Below are 20,155 nucleotides of genomic sequence, written 5' to 3' on the forward strand. Positions count from 1 at the left end.
AGCGCGTCGCTCGACTTTACGTGTGGACGCATTACGGCGGCCGAGGAGAGAAATGTGGGCGCGTGCGGTGTTGCTGGGCCATCGGTCCTGGATGGGCTGGCACCGGGGCTTCACCTCCAAGACGGATCCTCAGGTAAAGGCCGGGGGTGTCTAGGCGGGTGGTGAAGCAGGTCGGGACACGGAGCAGGTACCACCCATGACCCCCATTCTCCGCCTCATCCGCCCAGGGTAGTGGCCGTGTCACCGCTGAGGTGATCGAGCACCTGGAGCGTCTAGCGCTTGTGGACTTCGGCAGCCAAGAGGCCGTGGCACGACTGGAGAAAGCCATCGCCTTTGCCGACCGGCTCCGCGCCGTGGACACGGACGGGGTGGAGCCCATGGAATCAGTATTGGAGGACAGGTAAAACACTCGAGGCCGCGTACCCCGAAGCCTTGTCTGTTGCGCCTTCGCAGTCATTTGAGGTGGCGATTAGTGTGTGCTTTCACGGAAGGGAAAAAGGCCTTAAGCGAGGTGCGAGAACTTGCCCACGGTCACCCCGCGGGGTAAGTGGTTTCATTCCTTCCCTTGTTCGTTATGGATCCCATCACTCTCGTTTAAAATCCTCCAGGCCTCCCAGTGTAACAAGAACAGTGTTCGAATTGATAACCACCTTCAAGGCCCTAGTTCAGAGTCTCTGCCTACCCCTTGGACATACTACTCTACTCCAGCTATATTACCTTTCTTACTGTTCCTCCAACATTCCAAATTCGTTCCTTGTGTAGGATCTTTGCGTTTGCTGTTATCTTTTTCTTGGATAGCCTGTCTCCTTGGCATCTCTCCTCTGTAAGTCCTCTCCTTCTCCAAATGCCCTCTCCCTTTCCAATCACTGACTTCCTTGTTGGATTTTCTTCTCTTTCTTGATTATCTTATTTTTGTATTTTTGTTGATCTGTCCCTTGTTAGTAGAATGTGAGCCCATATTTGACTTGCTTACTTATTGGATCCCTGTCTCAAAATATGTCCTGTACATATTTTCTGGCCTAGTGATCCCTATGGACATATCTGTAAAAGTGCATCCAGTGTTCAGGGTGTCCAGATCTGTTTATAATACAAAACAACAACAACAACAACAACAAAAGCCAAGAAGAGGCCCCTGGCTGGCTCAATCGGTAGAGTATATGACTCTTGATCTCTGGGGTCGTCAGTTCCAGCCCTATGCTGGGGGTAGAGGTTACTTAAAATAGATAAATGAATTTTTAAAAAATGTGAGGAGTTCTTGGGTAGCTCAGTTGTTTGGGCATCCGACTTCATCTCAGGTCATGATCTTGTAGTTCATGAGTTCAAGCCCCACATTGGGTTCTCTGCTGTCAGCACAGAGCCCACTTCAGATCCTCTATCTCCCTCTCTCTCTGCCCCTCCCCCCCTCTCAAAAATAAACATTTTTAAAAAAAGTATAAGGTTTTTTTTAAGTTCAAGAAACAAAAAGACAGTCTCTAAGTGTACTTCATGGCTAAATACATCATCATACAATGGGATATTTGACAAATAGTGAAACAGCTATATATACTGACATGGAAAGGTCCCAAGATATATTTAATAAAAAAGGCAAAATTCAGAACATTGTGTATGGGATTATCAATACTTTAGTGTGTAATCTATTTGGTATGTTCTGGTATATGCATTAAGTCATGTTTTGTTCCCTCAAAGAGCATGCAAGAAACTTAACAATGATTAGTTTTAAAGAAGGTGGAAATGCAGAGGGAAGTTCTAACTTTTCATTTTATACTGAGGGCCAGGACGTTTACAAATGCATAAAGAAATGGGATACTAACACAAATAGTGAGGTAGTATAGTGTAATGCAATACGGGGGCAGGTCTTTGACAAAGTAGTTTTTATTATATAAAAGGGTGCAGCCTCTCTCCACTTCTACCAGTTGTTACCAAATCTTAATATATTTTAAAGATTTAAAAATATATTTAAAAGAAACTGCTCTTTTTTGAAAAGCAGACTTGTTTTGCTGTTTGGGACTACAGTTTCTTGGGAAGGGTCGGTATGTAGCTCATAAAAAGCAGGGAAGTCTACAGTTCTGCCCCCCCCCCCTTTTTTATTTATTTTGAGGGAGAGAGAGAATCCCAAGGAGGCTCCGCACTGTCAACACAGAGCCCAACACAGGGCTTGAACTCATGAGCCATGAGATCATGACCTGAGCCAAAACCACGAGTCGGACCCTTAACTGACTCAGCCACCCAGGTGCCCCTGTCTTACCCTTTTCTTGATGGGATTAAAAAAAATACATTCCTAGTATAGGTGAGAGCAAAAAATGATTAGCTGCCATTAGTGCCAATAGAGAGAGACAGACCTTTTTGTAACCATAACCTCTGTGTAAAGTGCTTGCTAGGCTCCTGTTTTCTCCTCCCACCTTTGTTTCTTTCACATCCTTTCTCTTATTTTGTCATCTGATGATCAGGTCTACAGAAGTCAAACAATTTGCCCACAATTACATAACACTTCAAAATAGAAATCTGATGTCATTCTCTTACCCAAGATTTCAGGCTCTCCAGTGTTCTTTAGGATAAAGACAAAGCTTCACCAGAGCCTACAATGCATCATTTAACCTAGCCCCTGCCTACCTCCAGACAGGGCTGTCACCTTCAGTTCCTTGAGCTCTCCATTCTTTTTCCTTCTTGGAATTCTGGGCCCTTGCCTTTATCCTTACCTCATCCCTCCTACGACTTTCTTTTGCTAAACTTCATTTCCTTTCTTCTTCAGATTTCAACTGCCTCTTCCCTCAGGGAGATTTTTCATTTTTCTCTATCAAGTCAGGTTCCCTTTCAGCACCTGTCTCTCATGGTATTCAGTAGAGCTATAATTTTATATGTGTTTATACATCCGTTTGAGTAATATTTATTTACTTACTTTAATCTCTACACCCAACATAGGATTTGAACTCATGACACTGAGATCAAGAGTCACGTGCTCTACCAACTGGTCCAGTCAGGCACCCGTATTTGTAATATTTGATTCTCTGCCCCTCTCCTATTGCTTATCCATGTTCCAGGGAGCTTATCTATTATTGCTCATCATATTCTCAGTGTCTAGCACCAAGCACTCAGTAAATATTTGTTGAATGTTCTTTATTAGTATCTTTAGGAAAGGAGCAAATAGAAGAACAAAGAGGAGTCAGAATTTCCCCAATCATCTAAAGGGGAACTATAGAGAAGTGCAACTATTACTCAGGGAAGAATTAATGAAAAGGGGATTTGGATCTGGTAGGTGGAATAGTGACTTGGTATTCAGTGGTCTGCAGTCTTGCCATAAACTTGGAAATCAGTTTGGGTTTGTGATTCCATTTTAGAGATGTAGCACTTGTAAGACTTTCATGTTTTTGAACATACTGCCTCACTGATGTTTGAAATGGAACCCAGTTAAGGCAAGTATTAAACCATTTTACACTAGGTGTAAAAGCACTGAGGCTATTAGAAATCTCTTGGCACATTAATACCTTACCCTATCATTCGATTGAGCTAAAAAGCATTAGCACGCTTACATGCCAGGTGCTAAGATTTTTTGTGTTATCTCAGTTGTCACATACAAACCTGGAAGGTAAATACTAGTATATGCTTTATAGATGGAGAAACCAAGGCTCAGAAAGCTTATGTAATATGCCCCAGAGTCTCACAGGTTTAGTAAGAGAATCCAGGACTTGGAACTCAGAGCCTCAGCTCTCAAATACTGTTCTAGATACGCCGTCTAGGGGCGCCTGGGTGGCTCAGTCGGTTAAGCCGCCAACTTCGGCTCAGGTCATGATCTCTCAGTCCGTGAGTTCGAGCCCCGCGTCGGGCTCTGTGCTGACAGCTCAGAGCCTGGAGCCTGTTTCAGATTCTGTGTCTCCCTCTCTCTGACCCTCCCCCGTTCATGCTGTCTCAAAAATAAACATTAGAAAAAAATTAAAAAAAAAATAGATATGCCATCTAAAGTCAGCCTCTAGAACCTTAATTCTCTCTTATCTCAAGAGGGACTCCGATGATGACAGCTCTGACTGCAGCCAAATACTTCAGTACTTAGGCTGTCCCTCAGAGTCTTATTCAAACTGAAAATTCTTAGCCAAATTGATTAACTCTCATTCCAGTCTGCATCAAATTAGAAATTGATTAGGCAGGAGGGAAAAGGCTTATTATAGATGGAAATAGAGTGATGCCCAGAAAAAGGACTTGTGGCAGCCCAGCACCAGCAGCAGAACTCTTATCTGGTCAGTCCAAGGGCCGATAGAGGTACTTCTTCCTCAGTGCTGCCATAGTGCTTTCCATTAAACTGCTTTTTATTAGGATCTTCCAGTTACTGGTTAATGTGCCATGTCTATGAACTTTAGAGGGCAAGGATTTCTAGTTCACAGAAGCCTTTCTCAACCAGGATTTTTCATCTGAACCAGAACGCATAAAGATTCAAGTGGCTTTTTTCAGTGCTTCCAAGGAGTACATAATTCATACTAGCCCAGAGAGATAGTTGATTTATTATCACATTGGGTGCCCTATAGCATTTGGGCTTAATCCTCTTGTCAAACCCTGAGAAATGAGGTCAGGTAGACATTTAGTCAATCAGTAATTTAGAGGCACCTAAAAATTTCATTGGGTCCCATTTGGATTTTGTGTGTGATTCTGAGATCAACAAAAGTTAGGTGACTTGTCAAGTGAACTACTGAGGTGCCACCCTCACAGAGACCCTGGGTTCAGTAGTCTAGGATTATGGAAATAGGAAGGTGTGGATTTCTTCTGGAAACAACTCCATCATAATCAGTATTTAGGTAAAAATGTGTGGTATTTAAAGGAGTGGATTTTTTCTGGAAACATCACTTACATAGAAAACTGGATTACTAAATGAGTGAATAAATCCATTGCTATTACATCTGTGGGGAAGCAGTAGTAGCTTTTCACCACCTGTTGGTACCAGAGGCTTACTTCATCAGACTCTTCAAGTGCCCCGGGACAATGCAGTCTTCAGTCTGTAGGGACTAGGCAGGCATGCATGATTACAGCAGGTTAAGTGCATAGGTGTACTGAGCGGTGGGGACTGAGGTGTGCCTGTGTGCACTAACTCTTTCTGAAAGGAGCAGGTGCTATTCGGCACCCACCTCTTACCGTGGTGAAAATGCAGGCCCAGCATTATCAGATCTTCTTTAGTATTTAATCTTCCCAGCAATTCTATGAAGCATTCCACAAATAAGGAAACAGGTACATGGAGAGGGTAACTTGCCCATGTGCCATGGGTGGCACTAAGATTTGAATTCAGCTGACTCAGGAGCCCGGAGTCATTTTGTTATACCACCCAACAGAAATATAAACTCCAGAAGGTCCAGTGGTTACCTTTACAGATAATTTTTATTTTGTTCTCCAAGTTTTCTTAAGCCCCTGTATGGTTAAAAAAAAAAAAAAAATCAAGTGCAACCTTCATTTTTCTGGCAAGAAAGTGAAGGTCTGGAAAGATCATTCTTACTCAAGGCCACACAGTTAAGATAGTGCCAGATCCTGGAACAGACTCCAGCTCTGTCCGGTCCATACCATGTTTATTGTGTCTAGCCCTAGGGTAAGTGCCACAAAAGAAACAGAACTAGGCCTTTCCCAGAAGAACCTTATCATGACAACTTAGCCCTCTGCAGCCTTTGCCTGGATGTTCATGTAATGTCCTTGCCCTTTTGTCCTGTTAGGCTTAGCCCTCGGTCTATGTCTGGCTCAAAGTGGAACGAGTTTGCCTGCTCCCCTATCAGTGATTGAGCAGAGAGACTGCTTATTTTTCAGCTCAAGTATCTAGAAGCAGACTCAGACATTTTGCCATGCACTTGTAAACCTTCAAACGGCAGCGAAGCCCCATAGATATGTTCAATTCCAGTTTGGTTTCACTAGCCTGCCATTTGGATACTTTAATGAAGCCATGAGGCCCAGAGAACAGTGGGAGATTCTTGAGCTATGTAAGGGCAGATACTTTCATATTCATAAAGGTGGCTACAGTGAAAAAACAACTCATCTTATGGGTACAAGGGGTACAGAACTGTGTTCAGACTCCATCCTGTCACTTAGGAGCTAATATCCTTAAACCACTAATAACCACTCTTGAGCAAGTTTCTTCACCTGCCTGGAAGCCCATTTCCCATCCCAACAATCCAGTGGTTTCTTGCCCATCCTTTAGCAGTGACATCACCTATTCTGAATGTCTGTTCCTCACCCAGGCTAGATTAGGTGCCCCTTTCTATTCCCTTGGCAAGCTTTGCTTACCTGTTAGATTTAACACATTTTATTGTAATTGCCTTACCTGTCTTCACCAAAAGCAACTTACCCATGGTTGAACATATCAGTCCTGAGGAATAATTATCACTTACCTCACTGAGTGGTTGAGAGAATCTATCAACTGCAGATTGTTATTTGGTCTACTGTTGACAAGTCCTCTATCTTTGAACAGTAACCACAACTCAAGAATATGCTGCTCCATTTTTTCCATTCTTGACCCTCTCCACCCATGCTCTAGAAGCCTATTCTCTGAGAAGGTAACCTTGAGCTTCTGGTTTTGTAGATGTCTGTACTTGAGATCTGACAATGTGGTAGAAGGCAACTGTGTTGAAGAACTACTACAAAATGCCCATCGAGTTGTGGAGGAGTATTTTGTGGCTCCCCCAGGTATGTTTTGCCCAAAGTGGTTTAACTGTCCCTCAGTGAACTAAGAACACAGTGGTAGCTTTGAGGCCCAAATTTTGCTACATGAAAGTATTTTGAAAAGTATAAAGTAGGAACTAGGTGAAGGTGGTCAAAAGGCACAAACTTCACTGTAGAACAGAATGACTATAGTTTACAGTACTGTACTCTGTATTTGAAAGTTGCTAGAGAGTAGATCTTAAAAAAGTTCTCACCACAAGAAAAAAATCAGAACTATGTGAGATATTAACTAATCTTGTGGTAATCATTCTGCAGTATATACATATATTAAATCATTGTGTTGTACACCTTAAACTTACAGTGTTATGTCAATTATTTCTCAATAAAACCGGAACTAATGAAAAAAACCCGTATTTATTAATAGTGAAAAAAAAAAGCATAAATCAAATATAGGTGGTGGCATTAAGGTGGCAGTAGAGTCCAGGGGTCATGTTTACTTCTAGGGACCAGTCTGTAATAGGAATGAACAAAACAGCCCTGTGGCGGAGAGAGGTGTATACAGTGGCACATCTGGAGCTCAAGCTCTGCCTAAAAGGGCATTCACTGCTCCTCATTCAGTGCCAGGCAGTAATGTGAGCCCATATTCCCAGAGAACCCAGACATCTGGCATTTTCGTTGGGTCACCGGGGGGTATTTCCCAAATTTTAAGTATGGGAGCTAATTCAAAGATTTAAAAAACAAACAAACAAACAAAAAAAACCCACATAAAACATACCTGCAAGCCAGATGCATCCTGGGAGCCATCAGTTTGCAACCCTGGTGTTGAGATTTGCATCTTTAAAATTTGCTGTGACTATTATAAATGAAAACTTAAAAATAACTCTGGGCCAATAATAAAATCCAGAATCCTGGGTGGGTTGAACTTTTAGCTCCTCTACAGATGGGTGGGTCTTCAGAATGCAGAACTGCTGCACCCGTCTGGACATGTGGGAATGTGAGCTTGAGCACTCAGGTAGATGGTTTTCCAAATGCCAGCTTCACAGTCAGGAGATCACCTCAGAGGAGAACCATTCTAAGTAGTCTCAGAGACAAACATCAGTCCCCCAGTGCAAGGATTACCTCTTTGATCAAGACTAGTCAGTCAAGACCAGTCAGTTAAAGGAAAGCGCTGCTTGAAGCCAGTATGGGAAAGAACGCTTAAAAACTTGTGGGCTTGGAGTGCCTGGCTGGCTCAGTTAGTAGAGCATGTGGGGTTTTTTTTGTTTCTTTTTGGTTTTTGTTTTTTTTTTGAGAGGGAGAGAATCTTAAGCAGGCTCCACACCCAGTGTGGAGCCCAACATAGGGCCTGATCTCATGACCATGAGATCATGACCTGAGCCAAAATTAAGAGTTGGATACTCAACTGACTGAGCCACTCAGGCACCCTGAGCACATGTGACTCTTGATCTCAGGGTCTTGAGTTCAAACCTCTCATCCAGCACGGAGCCTACTTAAAAATAATAAAAATTAAAAAAAAAAAAAAAAGGTGTGGGCTCAACTCTTAATCAGGCCCCTGGTTCACTAAACTACCTCAGATTAACTGAAGAGAAAAAAGATTTTATAATTTATCTCAGAGCCTGATAGTTGTCACTATTTTAACAGACATAGCCATTGATCACATATGTTATTTCTCAAATAGAACTTTGTGTCAGACTTTGCTTTTTGGGAAAGTGAATTTACAATTATTAATGTCCTTCCTTCCACTCCTATGTGCATATTAACTGGCTAACCTGTCTCTGCTCCTTATTGAAAAGTGTGCATTTATTAGGATTCACTTGTAACTGTTATTCTTTCAGACACTCAGAAACAACAGGGTAGTAGCTACACTTATTTGCATTGCTTATTTTTCGTGACAAACCAAGTGATAAGTTAGCTCAGTTGAGTCAGTTGGGAAACAGGCTCAGCTATAACATCCTTTTTTGTTATTGTTTTCAAACAGGTAATATCTCTTTGCCAAAGCAGGATGAACAACAGCCCTTTTCACACAACTGACTAGCTATTCATGGAGGCCCAAAGATAGTATTTTGTTACCACGAACACAAATATTTCCACTTTCTTCGGTTACCTGGAAAAAAACTGATGTTTAAGTGATTTTTAGTAACTAACTCTCTGAAGACAACATTGGGAAATATCTAGCCAAAACAAGGCAATGAGTTCCTGCTTCTACTGGAAGTAAAAGGTACTGTCACTTTCTGAGGAAATGAATCAAATATTTATTCACACACTGTTCAGTATAGGTTATTCTCCTTTATCTCCTCCCAAAACGGTGGTCTACCAAACTGTACGTAAATCGGTTTTTCTATTTACATAACTATTAGACAGTGTATCTGATCGCCATATGACAACCTGTGTTGTACTTTTCAGTTACTGTTTCTGTCATCTAAGAAACCTTGTATCTTTACCAAACAAACTCAAGTTTGTTCCTGGGTACCCACTTTATTCAGAGCAGAAGGCTAACTTTCTCCTAATGTCTGAAGAGTGTTCAAAGTAGACTCTACAGCTTGGGAACTCCTAACCTACAATCATCCACCATCCCACAAAGTCATTACACTCAAAATGGATACTAGCCATAGCTATAGTTTTTCTGAAAAGAACTTACAATAAAAATAGCCCTGGAATAGCTAACAGTACTATATCGAACACTAAAAATTTGCTAAGAGGGTAGATACTATATTAAATGTTCTTACCACAAATAAATCTTAAAGAAGGAGGGAGGAGACTTGGGGAGGTGATGGATATGGTTATAGCTTTGACGGTGATCCGGTATACGCTTAACCCCAAACTCATTGATTCGTATATATTAAATAAGTACAGCCTTTTACATATCAATCATACTTCAATAAAGTGGCTTTTTAACAAAAAGACCCAGGTCTGGAACAAAGTAGCCTCCCTGTCCCCACCACGATTACTGAATTGAGTAGAATCCAAGATACTGGAGTTTTTTGATTTTGTGTTTTAAGAAGGCTCAGATACCAAAGTTAAGTAAAACAGATTGAGGGATAAAAGTGATAGAAGCAAAAATTAAAGAGATTTTTCCCCCCTCCAAACCGCCAGAGTTGGTTTTAAGAATTTTCCAGTGATCTTTATGCTGCTTCCAACTTTAAAAGGTCTGTTTTATTCTTCTCATTCCTTTGCCCTATCTTAAATGCTCCTTTTTTCTTTAAAGTGGCTTCATTTAGGGGCACCTAAGTGGCTCAATTGGTTAAGCATCCGATTCTTGGTTTCGGCTCAGGTCGTGATCTCACAGCTTTGTAGTTCAAGCCCCGCATCGGGCTCTGCACTGGCAGCACAGAGCCTGCTTGGGATTCTCTCTCCCTCTTCCATTCACGCTGTGTGCCTCTCTCTCAAAATAAATAAACTTAAAAAAAATTTTTTTTAAATAATAAAGCACCTTCATTTATAAACTTGGCCTTCAATTATAAGCCTGAACCAACTCTTGGGATTGAAATTTTCAAAACCATCATCATAGCAACTATCTTTGTCCCCAAATAAAGTTATCCACTCCTGTTCCTTACCAACTGGGTGCAGCTGCCACTACAACTCAATGACTTTTTTTTTTTTTAAATCAGTGTGCCTATTTGGTGAAATCTATTAACTTAATCAAGGACAACCACACATGTCAATTACTAAACGTTTAAAATATATTTCTAAACAGAATGGGCCGACTCAGTCACAGTAACTGCTGATCTCCATAGTAGAGCAACCCACAAAGACACAGCACTGATTTTTTTCCCATAATCAGGGGTGAAAAATATACAACTTATTTCTGAACCAAAACCACAATTTCTGCAGTTTATAATGTTTCACTGCCAATATGGCCCTGGTAGAAATTATGTATTTTATTTCCTTAAAAAAAAAATTAAAAAAATTTCCTAAGACACTAAATCATCAATCTGGAATGTAGATTCTGAGCACAAAGAGCTCAGTTCACCTAAAAAATAAAGAAAAATTTCCCATCACCTGTCTCAGTAGGGCCTGAAAGGAGAGAAGTAGTGTGGGGAACCCCTGCTTTGGTATGGAGAGTCACGGCCCCTTGACCCAGAACGAGACCGTGAGTAGCCATAGCTGGTGCTTCTCTCTGGATAAACTCGGATGTAGGAAGTTTCACCCTGAAATTCAAACAAAAAGAGTGAAGGAAAAAATAAGACTCAGAGAAATACAGCACACTAAAACTTAACATGGCTGCCTAACAATAATAGTTAAGTACCAAGCACTTACTGTTTGTCTGGCATGATGTCATCTCATTAAACCTTCACAACAATGCTATGCCCTAGGTAGGTTTACCAGCACATTTCAACAATGAGGAAAACAATGTTATAATCTATTCCAGGGTGACACATACAATAAATGACAACTTCACATGTTGTAAATGAGCTGAAATACTAGCTACTACGATTAACATATCTGAATTACTACCACTGACTCCTGAATCTAAGAACTGGAAAGGATCTCAGAGGCCACTCAGTTCAATTCCCTGCCACCTCATATATGCGTTTGAGGATGGGTTCCTATGGAAGAAGCTAACCAGTATTCAACACCTCTCAGGTGTCAGGACCAGGGTTAGATACTCGTAAGTTAGCTTCCTGGCAAGTCTTATGAGACAGTGCTATTATTGTTCCCGTTTTGCATATCGAGGGACCAAAGTTCAGAGAATAACTCTGCTAAGAAATAAATGAGTGAGTGGCAGAGGAGTCATGTCTAGGCTGGCCTGTGTTTAGGCCCTTTGCCCTCAGCCAACACTCTCAAAGGATCTAAAGATGCTAAGATGAAAGAAGTCAGATGTGGAATTCCCTAGGTAAAGTCAGTAATTGGATTTATCCTTACTGAGACCCTGCTTTGCAGTGTAACTAAGGATCAGATGTTTTGTTTCTGCTCCAAATTCAGTCTGAGTAAAAGCAATGTTAAGCTGTGTACTTTCCAAGCCATAAAATTAGGGAATTATATGAATCCTTAGAAAAAGAAATAGATCCTTGGGGCTCCTGGGTGACTCAGTCAGTTGAGCGGCCAACTCTTGATTTCAACTTAGGTCATGATGCCAGGGTTGTGGGCTCAAGCCCCAAGTCCATGCTCAGTTTGGAGCCTGCTTAAGATTCTCTCCCTCTGCCCCTCTCCCTCACTCGTACTCACTCGCTCTCTCTAAAAAAAAGGAAAGAAGAAAGAAAGGAAAGAAAGAAGGAAAAGGAAATGGACCCAGAAATTCATATCTCCATACATCTAAATCCCATAAGTCAGGACAATATAACCAGTAAAAAAAGAATGTCCAGTTGTTCTGCTCTCCGGTCTCAATGGTATCAAAAGGACAGTCAACATGTGAATCAGATAGAAAGATCCAAAGTAGCAGCTGCCTTCTTGAAAGACATCAAGAACTAAGTCTTGAGGGTAAGGCCATTATAAGAAAATGCCAAGATGGCTAAGGTTTCAAAGAGGATCCTGCACTACTTTGGGAAAGGAAAAAGTAAGTGTACAACTTGGCCCAACAGCAGTACCTAGAAAAGCTGAGATGCTGAGGCTGGCTTGCAGAACCCAGACTAGACCCAGAGGAGGGACAACCATAATGATCAGGTTCACAGAGGTACACTGCAGATTAAACTAGCTGTGAAGGGAATGGTATCACAGAATAGCTCACCACATTATGACAGACTGCACCAGTATTCTCTCCAGGTTAAAAATACTATGACTGCAGATTTCTCTGTTATGACCCTGCAGGACTCAGGCATGATGAATTCCTTGGCTTTTCCACTTAAGACAGATCTTTAATGTACTGTGAGGTCCTCAAATGGCAAATGCATGGCCTGTTGCTACTTCTCTAGATCAGCTTCAGGTGGAGTGGCCTGGGTGCAAGCTCCACAGAAGGTGGGAACCCACCTCATGAGAGCGGAATTTGGTGTCATCCAGTTTACGGAGGGCATATTCCATGTCTTCTTTTCGGAGATATTCCACCATCCCCATTCCATCCTTCTGCACATCTGCATAACAGACGTCCCCAGCTTCTCTCATGTGATCCTTCAGATCCTGCCAGCTGCCTGATGGAGGAAGTCCTAGGCATGGACAACATAAGAGGCCATATCCTTCAGCCATGTTAACTGACCTGTTAAGAGCCAGCAATACCTAGGGTCCCTTTCCCATCAATCACTCACTACTTTTAAATCCTGAGGATCCCCAAATCATAAACCGTAGGGACATAAATCCAGAAAAGAGTACTAAAGTATGTGTAGTAAACCACTGTAAGAAGCTGGTCCTAGGCTAATTTTCCAGAGACCAAGCCTTTCCAATGGAGCAAGAAGTCTACCCTATTATAGGTTTGATATCTCTGAGAGTCACAGCCTGCCTTTCTTTATCCTTCATATTAAATATCAAACTCCCAAGACTTTGAGTTCTAATTTTTTTCCATTATGAAATTTATCAGTACCAACTGTTTCTTGCTTACTGGGTTCTCAGAACATAGGAATTTTGAAAGTATCCAATGAAGTAATAACCAAGGCGTAGCTGAAGGTAACAACACACCAAAAAATCTAAAGTTTTTCTTGTAGTAGTGAATGACTGACAAATTAAACAAAGTACCTTTTAAAAGATCACCAACATTCTTCAATACAGTGGGGGAAAAGGTAAGACTCAGACGCTAAAACTAGTCGGGAATTATACAACCCTACCTGATGTCATGAAAGGGAAATGTGCTCCTGCTCTCAAAGGCTGTGTTTACCGCTCACAGCTCAGGACTGCAGCCATTTCCTAATAGTTTTCTAAGCAGGATTTCAGAGCAGCATGGAGAGAAAAAAAGATATGTATGACATCCTGAAGGAGGGAATAGAGTTCTGGGGTTAAATTACAAAGGGACACAAGATAGGCAGATACTGAGAGGATCACTGTTAAGCACCACGGGAGTCTGTTGTGACAGTGTGAAATTCCTATCTAAGAAAGTGCCAAGTTCTTCAATACATTTCACTCCACCATGGTCTTAAAATGCCCCTGTAATGTGCAGAGGGCCCCAGGTCTTCACCACTGTATTAATATTTTGAAAAGATGCATACACCTCTGAGCTTGCCTCAGATGCATACACCTCTGAGTTTCATCACTTGTGAACATTTCATTTAGACATTTCATTCTATATCATTCTATATTCTGCAAAACAATCCCTAAAACTTAAAGTTGTTTTGTTTTCTCTTTTGTATAATTCCAAAGCCACCACCAAAATCTGGTGTTTTTCACGATCCAAGGCTGAACAGTTATTCAAATCTGGCTCCTGGAATGTCTAGCAAATCTGAAACCTAGTACATTCCAAAAGAAAACATCTATAGAATTCTAGCTCCAGGGTTTTGCCATCATCTTCCCTCTCAACAGTAGGAAACTCCTTTATAAAAAGCAAATTTATGGGGACGCCTGGGTGCCTCAGTTAGTTGAGTGTCTGACTTCAGCTCAGGCCACGATCTCACAGTTCATGACTTCAGGCCCCACATCAGGCTTTGTACTGAGAGCACAGAGCCTGGAGCCTGCTTTGAGTTCTGTGTCTCCCTCTCTCTCTGCCCCTCCCCTTCATGCTCTGTCTCTCTCTTAAAAATAAAAATGAACATTAAAAAAAAAAAAAAGGCAAATTTATGTTCTACCAAGGCTGTACTACCAATGCAGTTTCATTTGCAAGATACCTGCCTGCCTCACTGGCAAGACTGCGGGGCTTCAGACTGTGCACAGTCTACTGAAAAGAAAGCCTGTGTTCCATGCAAAGTAACAGCTAACATTTCTTGGAGGCCAGACTGTGTGCTAAGTATTTTACATGCATCACCTTGTTCGGTTTGAAAAGAACATACCTGACACAAGAACTCGGAAATCAGATCTTCTTGTAGGAGGCCCATTCCTCCCACCGCGGGGCCACCCACCCCGACTGCCATAAGTCCTGGGGAACTCCACACGAAGCCGACACTGGCCATAATCGTAACCATTCCTTCCATAAATTGCATCCTCAGCATCTCTGCAAAGAAAAGTTTGTGGAGTTAGTGCTGCTCAGGAGGCTGACTGACTTCCCAGTGAGGGGCATGAGTAACAAGTATAAAAGGGAAACCTAGAATTGAGAAAAACAATCTTGATGCACTACTGCTTTGAAGATACTTCATGGTATTAGATTTAAACTTTACAGCTGTCCCACACAGGGTTTTCTAGATATGAAATGATAATGAAACAGTAAACAGATTACTTATAAGAGGATTCATTCAGAAAAAAGAATTGGCAGGTAAGTGATTTCATCAGTATATTTCTCTAACCCTGTTAGCAGTTTCTTAAAATGCCCTCCACACACTAGTCCTTTAATAATTAACAAGGATTGGTACCATCAAATCTATAGAAAGAAAAATCATTTAGGGGCGCCTGGGTGGCTCAGTCGGTCGAGCATCCGACTTCGGCTCAGGTCATGATCTCACAGTCTGTGGGTTTGAGCCCCGTGTCGGGCTCTGTGCTGACAGTTCAGAGCCTTGGAGCCTGCTTCGGATCCTGTGTCTCCCCCTCTCTCTGCCCCTCCCCCGCTCTCACTTTGTCTTACTCTGTCTCTCAAAAATAAATAAATGTTAAAAAAAAAAGAAAAAGAAAAATAATTTAAAAAGAAATCAGGCTCTGGGGAGGAGCCTGGGTGGCTCAGTTAAGTGTCTGATTCTTGATTTCGGCTCAGGTCATGATCTCACAGTTGTGGGATTGAGCCCTATATGCAGCTCTGTCATGAGCGTGGAGCCTGCTTGAGATTCTCTCTCTGCCCCTCTATCCCACTCGGACTCTCTCCCTCTCTCAAAAATAAATTCATAAACTTAAAAAATCAGACTGAAATTAGTATTTTGTGAGGAATATGGAACTCTCTCATGTGTACTTTTTCAGCATGGTCTGGAAAACTAAGTTGTGGAGACCACTCTCTGGATACAGTTTTGCCAGAGAGGTAAATATTCAATGAAGTCACTTCCAGTCTTCCCTAGGGCTCTAGTAGAACCAAGCTGGTTCTCCAGCACTGGATTGGAGAAAGAATGGCCTCAGTGCTTGGAAGGACAAGCAGAGCCGAAGATGTACTAATGAAGGCATCATTCAGTTGTCACAGCACATAACTGCTTACCACAATTCTAGTCACCGCTTTAAAAGCAAGGACCACAACCAGTGCAAACCTGGCTATATTTATAATGAAGTGAAGGAGAGGCAGAACTGCTAGGGTTGAAGAGCGGATTTCAAAGCAGACTGACCAGTTCCAATCATTACCCTACTTACTAATAGCCATCTTTGGGTAAGTGCTTTTATCAAGTTTTCACGTCTCTTAAATGTGAACAACATGCCTCCCTCACAGAGTTGTCATAAGGATTAAAGAAGGTACTATGTGTGCAGTGCTCTCATGATATCAAAAGATAGCTTTTCTATTATGAAAGAAAGGAGGGAAGAGATGACAATGCAGCACATCACACAGGAAGTTTGTGTTCTAAAGGGCAGCAGGGGGGGGGGGTTCAAATCCTACCTTGATCCCTTACTAGCATTCTCTTTTATCAGCAACTCTAAATCCCCAGTTTCTTCATTCATAAGATGTGGCTAACACTACCTCTTTTATAAGTTGTTGAAAACGCTAAAGTGGTACTTGACACATAGTGACTTCAAAAAACACACCGGAACAGTTACAGAGGTGCAAGTTCCAGTTTCAGTGTGAAAATGCCCAGTTCCGTTTTTGAGGCAAATGGCAGCTCTGTGGGGATCATCAAAGCCTCAGAGCGCTTCCTACCTCCTCCACAGATGCCCTCCTGGCCCCATACCACTACACCAGGTAGGCCAGACACCCTAAAGCCAGTCCTTGCAGCAAAGCCCGCCCGGCGCACACTAGGTAAAGCATTCCCTGGGTCAATGCTGGGAAACACTGGGCTCTCGTTTACCCCGGGTGGAGTGGCCAGTCCAAGGCGGCGGCTTCTGGGAACCACCAACCGCAGTTCTGAAAGTTCCCAGACCTTTTCTGGCCATCAGGCCTACAAAGTTTGCAAAATCAGAAAGACCCCTTTGAGCCAGTTTAGGGACCAAATGCTTGGGGCCCTAAGCATCTAGCGGTGTCTCCCTCAGAGGCGTGGAGTGAAATCAGACACCCCCCACCCCCGACCACTTTGGAAGTTCTTCCAAAGCCCTGGTGCTTTTAGAAGCACAAGGCCGGGACCTTGTGAGGAGGGGCGCGCGCAGATGGAGATCTGGGCCATCACAGAGACCCCCTTTCACCCTCCAAAGGCAACCACATCCCGCAGTCTGTTCCCCGCTAACGGCGAGTTCTGGCTGGGGGGAGGGGTGGGCAGGGAGGGCGCCTGGCCACTTCTGCTCTTCACCGAGTCCGAGTCCTCTCCCGGGGGGGTCCGGGCCCAAGGTGCCCTGGGCCGCTTCCCCTGAAGGCTGCCCCTCCAGCCGTGAGGGAGAGAACGGTCGCGTGTACCGTCCCCGAGGCCTGTCTGGGCGGGCCTGGGCCCTCCACAGGCCCAGCTTTTGTTTTTTAAATAAAGTAAAAAAATAATCCTAGAGGAAGTGACGACGGAGCAAAGGACGGCCAGAGCGGGCGGTGAGAGGCCTCATCCTCCACCCGGGGGCGCCGTAAGGGGTCTGCGCTGAGGGGGGAGGGGAGGCCCCACAGGGGAGGAGGGAAGGCGGGGGCCCGGGGTCTCGGGCGGGCGGGCGGGCGGAGCGGGGCCTCACCGGGGGTCCTCGAAGCGCACGAAGGCGAAGGGCACGAGGCCGTGCCGGTTCTTGAGCTCGATCTCGCGGATGCGGCCGTACTTGTAGAACAGGTCCTCCAGATCCTTCTCGCGCACGTCGGTCGGAAGGTTCCCCACGTAGATGCGCCCGTCTCCCTCGCCGCCGCGCTCGTCCGCCCAGCCCGACATCCGCACCGCCCGACGCCGCGGGCCCGCCGCAGCCCACGTCGCCGCCGCCGCCTCAGCCGGGGTCCCCCCGCAGCGTCCCCGCGGGCTCGGAGGCGCTCAGCCGCACTGCATTGTGGGAACGGCGGAGCGGAAGCGAAGGGGTCGACGGAGGCAAAAAGAATCGTCTTAAAGGGGACGCGCTGCGATGACCGCGCGTGCGCGCAGGCCGGCGCCCCCTGTAGGCGCGTGCGGGCTCGAGGGCGACTAGAGAGAGAGAGATTGGAGTCCCGTGAATTGGGTTCGATTCCCAGAATTCCTTGAAAGCAAGTCACTCGCCTAATTAGTGCACTTGGGCAAGTGACTCAGGCTTCCTAGGCCTCAGTTTTCTGCCTCTGTAGCGCCGCCTGCCTCACAGGCTTTTGAGAGCATTCCCTGTGGCGACGCGGGCAGCGGTCGGAAGGGACCCCGCGGACTGTCACTCTGCTTGCGGGGCGCCGGAGGGAGGGAGCCAGGTCCGGGCCGCAGGCCGACCACGCTGCGGTCTGAAGGAGTCCCGGACAGTGGGCTGGGTGGGGCTGTCGCGGCCCTCAGACTCAGGTCAGTAGCCCTCTGGGTGACCCTGCCCCCATTTAACACTTGCTTAGAACTGAGGTCTAAGAACTGACGGGGAACTAAAGTGGGTGTGAGAGCTGAGATGGCCTCCGAAGCGTGGGCTGTGACATTCAAGGGAGACACGGAGGGAGTGAAAGAGTCTTTATCTCAGCTGTCGTTATAGAGTGCTTTAATCCTCACCGGGGATGGAGGGATTCCAGTGTTACAGGTGAGAAAACTGAGGGGATCAGGATTAGAAGCCGAAGCCGTGCCCCCCACCTGTGGGCCGAGCCTTTCAGGAGCTCGGGTAGACACTCACGTCGGCACTTTTTCACATTTACTTCCCATAGTTCAGGGCACTGAACGTGGGGACGCTCCAGAAATAGAGGCCTTGCATCACAAGAGTCTTGATCGAAAAAGAGCTTTCATATTAAAAACGAAACCTCTGTGGATTGATGCATAATGGGCAGATAGGCGAAAGCAAACAGCGGAATGTTAACTGTGGAATCTAGACGGTGGGTGCGTTCAGTCTGTTCAGCGCACCATTCTTTAAACCTTTTTGTACGTCTGGAAATTTGCATAACAAATGGGGCAGGTATGAAACTTGTTAAAAACAAACTCTGGTGTTCGTGTTCTGCCCCGGTCGCCAAAAAAACCAAAACCAAAAAAAACCCAACTCTGTTAATGTTAGCAATGAATAGCAACGGAATAAAACCAAACATTTAGGGGCGCCTGGGTGGCTTAGTTGGTTAAGTGTCCGTCTTTGGCTCAGGTCATGATCTCACAGTTGGTGATTTCCTGCAAGCATCAGGCTATTTGCTTTCAGCACAGAGCCTGCTTAAGATCCTCTATCCTCCGACTTTCTCTCTGCCCTTACCCCACTCTCTCTCAAAAATAAACATTAAAAAAAATTTAATATGAAGGTAGAGTAGTTGATTTGTAGTTATACCACCTCTGAGCCTTTTAAAATCAAAACAGAGGGGAGCCTGGGTGGCGCAGTCGGTTAAGCGTCCGACTTCAGCCAGGTCACGATCTCGCGGTCTGGGAGTTCGAGCTCCGCGTCAGGCTCTGGGCTGATGGCTCGGAGCCTGGAGCCTGTTTCCGATTCTGTGTCTCCTCTCTCTCTGCCCCTCCCCCGTTCATGCCCTGTCTCTCTCTGACCCAAAAATAAATAAACGTTGAAAAAAAAATAAAAAAATAAAATCAAAACAGAAATTAGGCACTCACGCATAACTACTGAGTGTATATCCTTTTTGAAAGGCAGATTGTGATGGTATACATCAGTCCCTGATAATATACATATACCTTTTGGTCCAGTAATGTCACTTGTAGGATTTTATCATCAGGAAATATGAAAATGTTACAGTAAATTATGTTCATTGCATTTTGTGCAGTTAAAAAAATGGAATGCTTGATAATAAGGGAGTGGTCCAACATAATATTGAATGTTACACAATTTTTAAATGATATTTTGAAGGATGCTAAGGTCATGCTAATTTAGTTATAATTAAAATGAATTTAAAATGGTGTTTAGGGGAGTCTGGGTGGCTCAGTCAGTTAAGCACCCAACTCTTGATTTCGGCTCAGGTCATGATCTCATAGTTCGGGAGTTTGAGCCCCACATCAGGCTCTGCACTGATGGTGCGGAGCCTGCTTGGGATTCTCTCTCTCTTTCTCTCTCTGCCCCTCCCCTGCTTGCACTCTCTCTCTCAAAATAAATTTTATTTTAAAAAATAAATAAGATGGTGTTTAATATGTACATTATACACATGTAAATATATATTCTCAAGGAATCTATTAAACTGGTTGATACCAGTTGTTTCTAAAGAATACAATTGTGGGCATTTTCACTTTAGACCTTACACATTTCTGTAAAGCTGAATATAGTTACTGCAACTCTGTTTCATTTTTATATTCTGGGAAAAAAAAGTAAACAAAAATTTAAGCAGTGTTGCCCAGTTCTGTTCAAGGGAATACACACACACACACGCACACACACACACTGGAGAAGGGAAAAAATATATGTGTGTGTGTGTGTGTGTGTATATGTATATATATATACA

At 43.9% G+C, this 20,155-nt stretch overlaps 2 protein-coding genes and 1 long non-coding RNA gene across 3 annotated transcripts; 1 reads left to right on the forward strand and 2 right to left on the reverse strand.

The window, feature by feature from the left end:
* The first annotated feature begins 4 nt into the window (after positions 1 to 4).
* Positions 5 to 9,932, forward strand: GATC (glutamyl-tRNA amidotransferase subunit C). The gene is made up of 4 exons (XM_047827455.1): positions 5 to 133; positions 228 to 400; positions 6,542 to 6,645; positions 8,600 to 9,932. The coding sequence occupies exons 1-4, from the start codon at positions 53 to 55 to the stop codon at positions 8,650 to 8,652; spliced, it is 411 nt and encodes a 136-aa protein (XP_047683411.1). The 5' UTR covers positions 5 to 52; the 3' UTR covers positions 8,653 to 9,932.
* Positions 7,020 to 7,941, reverse strand: LOC125149000 (uncharacterized). The gene is made up of 2 exons (XR_007145774.1): positions 7,397 to 7,941; positions 7,020 to 7,132 (listed from the first exon to the last, which is right to left on the reverse strand). It is a non-coding gene; the product is annotated as an uncharacterized LOC125149000 (long non-coding RNA).
* A 347-nt stretch (positions 9,933 to 10,279) lies between the features above and the next one.
* SRSF9 (serine and arginine rich splicing factor 9) lies at positions 10,280 to 17,655 on the reverse strand. The gene is made up of 4 exons (XM_047827454.1): positions 17,335 to 17,655; positions 14,463 to 14,623; positions 12,526 to 12,698; positions 10,280 to 10,769 (listed from the first exon to the last, which is right to left on the reverse strand). The coding sequence occupies exons 1-4, from the start codon at positions 17,520 to 17,522 to the stop codon at positions 10,626 to 10,628; spliced, it is 666 nt and encodes a 221-aa protein (XP_047683410.1). The 5' UTR covers positions 17,523 to 17,655; the 3' UTR covers positions 10,280 to 10,625.
* Between the last annotated feature and the right edge of the window lie 2,500 nt (positions 17,656 to 20,155).

The sequence above is a fragment of the Prionailurus viverrinus genome, chromosome D3, assembly GCF_022837055.1.
Source record: "Prionailurus viverrinus isolate Anna chromosome D3, UM_Priviv_1.0, whole genome shotgun sequence".
Taxonomy (NCBI): domain Eukaryota; kingdom Metazoa; phylum Chordata; class Mammalia; order Carnivora; family Felidae; genus Prionailurus; species Prionailurus viverrinus.